General features: G+C 37.8%; 1 protein-coding gene across 1 annotated transcript; it reads left to right on the top strand.

Moving 5' to 3' along the window:
- Positions 1 to 838: 838 nt before the first annotated feature.
- On the top strand, positions 839 to 8051 carry LOC116521644 (vomeronasal type-2 receptor 26-like). The gene is made up of 4 exons (XM_032236304.1): positions 839 to 1069; positions 4719 to 4946; positions 6221 to 6347; positions 7129 to 8051. The coding sequence occupies exons 1-4, from the start codon at positions 839 to 841 to the stop codon at positions 8049 to 8051; spliced, it is 1509 nt and encodes a 502-aa protein (XP_032092195.1).
- Positions 8052 to 8735: the final 684 nt, after the last annotated feature.

Raw genomic sequence — 8735 nt, 5'->3', positions numbered from 1 at the left:
TTTGGTAGGAAGGTAACAGCGTTTTGTGCACCTTCGACATTTAGTCATGCTGGCCACATGACCATAGAGACATCTTCAGATTCTTTGGCTTAGAAATGGAGATGAGCAAGCTGTCCCTACCAGTTTGGCAAGTGTATCTTAAGTATTTGGATTGTCATTAATAGATGGCACAATCCATCAGCTTCTGCCCTCCAGTTGCATTGTTGCCCTACATACATGAAACAATCCTTGCAATTGCATTAAACTTCTGTTTTAAACTTCTCAAAATGTGATACACAAATGCTGTCAGATCCTCAAGTGAGATTCGGACCCTCCAATTCAGTTCCTCACTCCATGCCTTCCTCACTTCTGGAATGTCTTAACTTCTGAATTTTAAGAATCAAAGCTTTTGTCCCCATTACTTTTCCTGCCACATTTGTTAAGTGAATCACTACAGTTCTCAAATTAGTAATTTTTGTGAGGTGAATCTGGCTTCCCCATTAACTTTGCTTGTCAGAAGGTCCCAAGATGTGATAATGTGATCCCAGAACACTGCAACTGCCATAAATGTGACTCAGTTGCTATGCATCCAAATATAACTCAGGTGACCAAGGGGATGCTGTAATGGTTCTAAGTGTGAGAAATGTTCATAAATCACTTTTTTTCAGTGCCATTGTAATTTTGTATGGTCTGTTGTAAGCTGAGGACTTCCTGTACTCATTCAAGCAGACAAATGCATCATTTTGGGGGTGAGGAAAAACATTAATATTGTAGAACTAAATTAAATTCTTCTTGCAGGCCATTGCCTAAAAACTTACAGCATGTCCTAGCCTTCAGTTTTGCCATTCAGGAGATCAACATGAATGAGGACTTGTTACCCAACATCACCTTGGTCTCCAAGATACATGATAATGGTTTTCAGGCAATGAAAGCCTCTGAGAACCTTTTGGATTTCCTCTTTCTTGGAAGCTACTGCCCCTTCAATTACAGAAAGGGAAAGGACCAAAACATCATGGCTGTCATTGGTGATCTTCCTTCCCAGAACACCATCCAGATAGCCAACATCTTAAATGCCTACAAAATTCCACAGGTAAGGATCTGGGCTCACATAAATGCTCAAGCAGGAAGAGGAAAAGATGGTAGTTAAAAAAAACTATAGAAGGACCAAAATTGAGGGTAATCTCTCAAAAGCAGATCTAGTTTTTATTTGTTTATTTTGTCACAGAAATGCAATGCATCAATTAATATTGCAACAGGAGTAATTATTAATAAGCGCAAACATTTCATTTGGTATGTAAGAAATTGTTTAACTGTCCTTGCTATGTTGATTCTTCTCCTTCTCCTCCTCCTCCTCCTCCTCCTCCTCCTCCTCCTCCTCCTCCTCCTCCTCAGTCTCAAGCTTAGCCATTATTAACTGATATGGTAGCAATGTGTCTGATATTGTCTTTCCATCTTCTGTGCATGCCTCTTGTTATTTTCTTTTCTTCTCTTGTTCTTTATGCCTTAACAATTTTAAATATATTGATCAGTAAAGAAATAGATATGTTGCTCTCATAATGTACAGAAAAAAAGTTATTTGAGTATCAAGATGGGAAATTAATACTGTCCAATCGTTAAAGAATAAGCCTCCTCTTTTTTTACCCATTCCTTCTATTTTTGCTTAGCACAATCAAAAACTAAGAATACTTGGTCTAAAAAGTGATGAATGGAAAACTAATGAAGGTCTTATAGCAAAAGCTATAAGGAAAGACTTGTTGATCCCCAGATTTAATATTTAAGTCTCCCATCAAGATTTTTGATTGAAATAAGGTGCAAAAGAAATGTACTTCCTTCCTTCTTGTTGACATATCTGCAAAAACAGTACCTAGTCTAAAATCACATCATTATTATTCCCACTCTGCAGCTCAGTTTTGGCACTTTTGACCTGGCATTGAGTGATAAACAGCAGTTCCCTTCTTTCTTTTTAATGACTCCAAATGAAAACCTCCAGTATGCTGGGATTATTCAGCTCCTGAAATATTTTGGATGGAATTGGATTGATCTTCTCATTCCAGAAGATGCCACTGGAGAGAGAGTTCTCAGAATTCTGAGACCAAAATTCATCCAGAGTGACATTTGCATTCCTTTAATTCAATTTGTTCCAAGAGTGAACACTTATAACCCCAATTTCTTACAGAAGAGTAATCTAAATAACATAGGACGTCTCTTGTGGTATAGTAAAACCAATGTAATACTTGTTTATGGGGACATGGAATCTATAGAAGGTTTACGAATAATTCTTGAAGCCTATGAAATTGGTAGCAGTTGCCCAATAGAGAGGGTTTGGATCATAAGTGCTCTCTGGGATGTCACATCTGTCTTTGAGTCAAAGAAATTCACCACATTCTCCTTCAATGGCAGCTTGTCTTTTGCCCTACACACAAATAGGGTTCCAGGCTTTCAAGAGTACCTGGAGAACCTAAATCCATATCACTCTAAAGTCCCTTTGCTGCCTATGTTCTGGAGTGCCGCATTTATCTGTTCATTTCCAATAAGCAGTATACTTGCACCAGGCCAAAAAAAATGCACTGGGAAAGAGGATTTGGGGAGTCTCCCTGGAACTGTCTTTGAAATGGAGATGTCTGGCCAGAGCTACAGTATTTACAATGCTGTGTATGCTGTAGCACATAGTCTCCATGCTATATATTCATCCAGAGCCAAGCAGAAGACAAGAGGCAATGAAGAGAAGTGGAATTTTCTGAAAGTCCAACCTTGGCAGGTGAGTTATGTTGCCTTTCAATGGGAACATAGCCATAATAATATAGTTATTTTAATGTTTACACAATTCACTAAGTATACTTTTATGAATGAAGACAAATATACACGTCCCAGATAACGATGAGAGATTAAATCTAGGTCGGTCAATGGCACAAGAGATTTACTCATCCGAGCTTCCAGGCTCATGCTGGAGACGATCTTAATGATATTTATGTCTATTGAAATATATGCTTTGGGCTGTTTATTTTATTTTTTGTATTTTTTATTTTTTTTAACAATTTAAAACATAAAAATTCAATATCTATATAAAAAGTGTGTTTGCAGATTCATTCCTTGATTACCTTTTCCACAATCTTCCCAAGTATTGAGGTCAGGCTGATAGGTCTGTGGTTTGCTTGATTTATCTTTTACCCCCTTTTTGAAGATGGGGACTACATCAGCTATTTTCCAGTTCTCTGGAAGTTCTCCAGTACTCCAGGATCTTTGAAAGATATAGTTCAGTGAGATCATGTCTGCCAGTTCCTTCAGAATTTTGGGATTTAATCCATCTGGTTCTCATCATTTGAATTCATCTAGGGTGGACAGTTGCTCTCTTACCATTTTCTTGTCTATTTTAACTTCTATTCCTGATATGTTTTTCATGGTTCTGTTTTTGATCGATTGAATTGTTTTTTTTTCCTTTTGTGTAAAGCCAGATGTAAAAAATGAATTAAGCAGTTCTTCTTTCTCTCTGATCCTCATCATCTTCTTGCCATTTTCTCCCACTGATGGACCAATTGTTTCCTTGACTTTTTTCTTGTTTTTTACATGTTAAAAGAAGGGTTTTTTCTCACAAGATTTTGAGCCTTAGTTTTCCTGATTTCATATTTGCAGCCTTGGGTTATTTGTTGATATTCTGCCTTAATTGGGTACCCCGCTTTCCATTTTTTATACCTATTCTTTTTGTCTTTCAAATTTATAATTTTAGTTGTGTAGAGGCTTAATCCTTGTGGAAATTTAGATTTTTATTTACAGATATTATGTTAGATATAGGGAAGTAATCTTTTCCCAGTGATGTTCTGCTTCCTTTCCAATCTTCAATCCCAAAAAAACCTTCAAATCCAATAAAAGACTCCAATTTTGCAACATTTTGAAGTTGAGTAGCAGAAGAAAAATTCACCAAAGTAGACAGAAGGAAGAATTTTGCAAAATAATAATAATAATAATTGATGAAATGAAAGGCAAGGGTAGGATAGAATGACAAAACTTGTCTTTCTCTGAGATATGTTTGGTGTAGGCATTTTCTGTCCCATGCCTGAAGAAAATTTGATTTAATATATCAAGGTCATCATTTAACTTCTCAATCGTGTTTTCTGGAATAGAACTCCAATAAATATGTTTTCCTGTGATATCCATTATATATAATGGGCTTGCCACAAAGAAGAGGGAGTCAAGATATACTCCAAAACACTTGAAAGCAGGACAAGAAGTAATGGGTGGAAAATAATCAAGGAGAAAACCAATCTGGAACTAAGGAGAAATTTATTAATAGTTAGAACAATTAATCAGTAGAATGACTTGCTTCCAGAAGTTGTGGGTGTGCTAACACTGGAGGTTTTTAAGAAGAGATTGGATAACTATTTTTCTAAAATGGTACAAGGTTTCCCGGTGGAGCAGGGAGTTGGACAAGAAGAGTGAAAATATCCAAGTTCCCTTCCAAATCTTTTATTCTATTATTGTGTTATATTTCTTGGCAATTGTTTTTATCCATCATGAAGTACAAATAAGCAATATATATACAAAAATATCTATTAGTAATACTTAAAACATAAAAATATGAATATAGTCCTGCAAAACAGAATTATGCCGTTGGAACATTAAAAAATACTTTCAACTCAAATGTTTGATTGTTCATTAAAAAGTGGTTGAGAAGCATTTCATAAATCCCATATTGTATTGCTGCTATGGACAACAATTTCTCACTTGTTTCTCTTATCTTTTAGCTTCATTTATTTCTGAAAAACCTCCATTTCAACAATAGTGTTGGGGAAGAAATAGCTTTCAATGAGAATGGAAACCTGGCAGCAGCATACGATATCATCAACTTGATTTCTTTCCCCAATCGATCCTTTCAGAAGGTCCAAGTTGGACATATTGAACCTCTGAGTTCTCAAAAGGAAGACTTCGCCATAAATACATCTGTTATTGTATGGAACCCCAAATTTAAGCAGGTGAGTTAAATAAACCAAATAAAACATGGGGATATTTTCTCAAATTTCTAGAATTTTAAACCAGTAATCTTAGAGTACTTCCAAGATCATTTGATATCTTCTGAATGTTGTTAGAACACTCTTGTATTGTGGAAAATGAAGAAGTTCTCAAATCTACATTACACTTTCAGATTGTATGGAAAGGGAGCTCTGATCACTGGGGTTTTGGACCTTTGAGTTCAGGGGCTTCATGAGAGCTTAGTGAAGTAGAAGATTCGTCTTTTGCAAGGTAACACTGAATGGATGATTTACCTTTCTCCTTTAAAAAAATATATGAAAAATAACACTTAATCCTATTGGGTGAAGGGTCTGACAGCTCACTGTAAAAGGGCTGTTGTCAGACTCAACCTTCACTGGATTGTTCTCATTGTACTTAATAAAGAGCTGTTGTTACCGTTAACCCTGTGTGTGCCTATCCATTACCCAATCTAACAAGAAGATAGATAGATAGATAGATAGATAGATAGATAGATAGATAGATGGATGGATGGATGGATGGATGGATGGATGGATGGATGGATGGATGGATGGATGGATGGATGGATGGATGGATGCATGGATGCATGGATGCATGGATGCATGGATGCATGGATGCATGGATGCATGGATGCATGGATGCATGGATGCATGGATGCATGGATGCATGGATGCATGGATGGATGATAGATAGATAAACAGACAGACCGACAGACAGACAGACTTTCCCACTGATTAGTAGTCAAAGTTTGAATCACCTGAATCAATGAAAATTGGGATACCACCCTTGAGTGGCAACATAACACAGGAATAATTGGAAAAGGATACCAAATGCTAAACAGGAATATTTTGGCTGTCAGCTCGGCAAGTTTCAACATTCTTTCCCATACATCACAAATTTATTTTGGATTTTCTTATTACTATTCAAATTTAAAACAGCTCATTAAGGTCATGAGAAACATACACTTTAATGGTCCTCCTTAGGACATCTCAAGTTCCTTTATGTAATGTGAAGAGGTGTCCGGATTTGGATTTGTCTTCAAATTTTCAATAGCAGTTCAAAGACTTTTCAGATTTTAAATGCTCCTCTGACTAATTCTAGCAATCGGCTCTAGGAATTCCAAGTTTTGCATTATTAGAAATTACAAGAAACTGTGGTGGGCGGGGTTGGATTTATTTAAAGACCGTGACTGCTGACTGGTTGATTCAAAGCTTGATTCTAATCCATTTTAATGTCTTCCTCTGGCCATTCTCATTAGACACCACCTTCTGCCACCTGTGTAGAAAGCTGCCATCCTGGGTACCGGAAATTGATTGAGGAGGGAAAACAGGTTTGCTGCTATGACTGTGTCAAGTGTTCAGAGGGAAGCATTTCCACCATGATTGGTAAGAGAAAAAAGATCTGTGTTTCTTTAAAAATAAATTTTGTTCTAACCAAGTTTGGGTTCTTGAATATACCATATTTGTCAGAGCATAATACACACCATTTTCCCCCAAAAAAGTGGGTGAAAATCTGGGTGCATCTTATACTGTGAATACAGGGTTTTTGGCCTCCAGAAACCCCACGGCCCCTTCACAAAAATGGATGTGCAGAAGGTTTGGGAGGCTTGACAAATGCTCCTCGGGACTGGGGAGGGCAAACAGGAGGGAAATGTGGACTGGTCTTTGCTCATATCCCCCCCAGCCCCCATGAGCATTCTACAAGCCTCCTAAAAGCTATGCATGCTCCTTCATTTTTTTGCTTCTTTTTGACCAAAAAAAAAACCTCAGCCCCAGGATCACTTGGCAGGCCTCTCAAACACTTTGCATGCAGAGGTTTGGGGGGGGGGTCTGCAGAGTGCAAGATTTTTTTTTTAGTTTACCTGTTCAAAATCTTATTCTCCCAAATGGTGGTTTTAAAGAAAAGCATCGATTGATGGGGATCTCTCACCAGCCTTGTTCTCTTTCTTCTTTTTTTAAGTAAAAACATTTCTTTATTTAATTTTTTAATCTCTTGATCAGGAAATGTAGTTTATTGAATACAAAATAAACTTTAAAAGGATTTTCTTAAAGGGAAACATTTAAGAGGTTTATTCTCTGCGAAAACAGCTTCAGGATGGAATAATTTTTAAGAACTTAATTCTATTCAATATGTAGATTTTTAAGAGCGTTTATTTATGGTTTTCAGATTCCAACCAATGTGAGAAGTGTCCCGCAGAGCGATATCCAAATGAGAAACACCATCAATGTATTCCCAAAATTATCACCTACTTATCCTACAAAGAAGTCCTGGGAGAAGTCCTGACTGGCTTTGCTGTTTCTTTTGCTGTCATCACAATTGTGGTGATGGGGACATTCATCTTCCACCAGAACACTCCCATCGTCAAAGCCAACAATTGGGATATCACCTGCACCCTGCTTGTCTCGCTCCTGCTGTGTTTTCTTTGCTCCTTCCTCTTCCTCGGATGTCCAGGGAAAGTCACATGTCTGCTCCGGCAAGCAGTCTTTGGAGTTGTCTTCTCCATTGCAGTGTCTTGTGTGTTAGCCAAAACCATCACTGTGGTTCTGGCCTTCATGGCCACAAAGCCAGGGAACCGCATGAGGTGGTGGGTGGGGAAAAGGCTGTCCGTCTCAGTCATTGTTTTTTGCTCTCTTATTCAAACAAGCATCTGTGCTGCCTGGTGGACCATTTCTCCTCCTTTCCCAGAGTTGGACATGCATTCCCAGCTGGATGAGATCTTAGTGCAATGCAACGAAGGCTCGGAGATCATGTTTTACCTTGTGCTGGGCTACATGTGGCTTTTGGCCCTCATCAGCTTCACAGTGGCTTTCTTTGCCCGGAAGTTGCCCGACACTTTCAATGAAGCCAAGCTCATCACCTTCAGCATGCTGGTCTTCTGCAGTGTTTGGGTGTCCTTTGTGCCTACGTACTTGAGCACCAAGGGGAAATCCATGGTGGCTGTGGAAGTCTTCTCTATCTTGGCCTCAAGTGGTGGATTACTAGGTTGCATTTTCCTGCCCAAGTGCTACATTATCATACTGAGGCCAGAGCTGAATACGAGAGAACAGCTAGTTAGGAAAAAGAATGGTGTGATTTCAAGAGCAACATGAATGATGGCTGAATTCTATGATGCTATAAAAAGAACATGACAATAATCGACCAAAGAATTTCATTCAGGAATAGTTGTCTTCTCCCATTTTTTAATAGCAATAACATTTAGATGTGTATACTGCCCCATAGTGCTTTATAGCATTGTCTGGGTGCTTTACTAGTAAGTATTATTTGCATACTGCACCCAAAATCTGGGTCCATCCTTCCATTCTTGGAAGTATGGAAGGCTGAGTCAACCTTGAGTGCCTTCAGGATTGAAGTCAAGGCTTTGGGCAGAGTTGAAAGGCAAATTTGCTCTTACTGTGCCCCCTGGGTTCTTAATGTAAGAAACTTCACAAATACACAATATCAAGGAGAAAAAAAATGTACACAACATTTTCAAGATGAAACTTCTTTGTTCAGAAATGAAGTTCTTGGGTTTTCCAGAACTGATCTTGTTTATTGTGTAAGATTTTATCTCATTTATATTTAGACTTAGACTTAAACTTAGAATAACTTTATTGTCACTTGAAATGTACGCTAATCACCATACATTAAAATGAAATTTCATTCCTTACAGCAGTCAAAGGGTCATTTACAATATACACTACATAAACATAAGAAATAAGTAAATAAATAGGTAAATAAATAAATGAGCATATGCCCATAGACCCACATATATTGTATGACACAGAGAAATAACA

The sequence above is a fragment of the Thamnophis elegans genome, chromosome Z (assembly GCF_009769535.1).
Source record: "Thamnophis elegans isolate rThaEle1 chromosome Z, rThaEle1.pri, whole genome shotgun sequence".
Taxonomy (NCBI): domain Eukaryota; kingdom Metazoa; phylum Chordata; class Lepidosauria; order Squamata; family Colubridae; genus Thamnophis; species Thamnophis elegans.
Note: the sequence above shows the minus strand (reverse complement) of the source record. Positions and strands in the feature narration are given on the sequence as shown.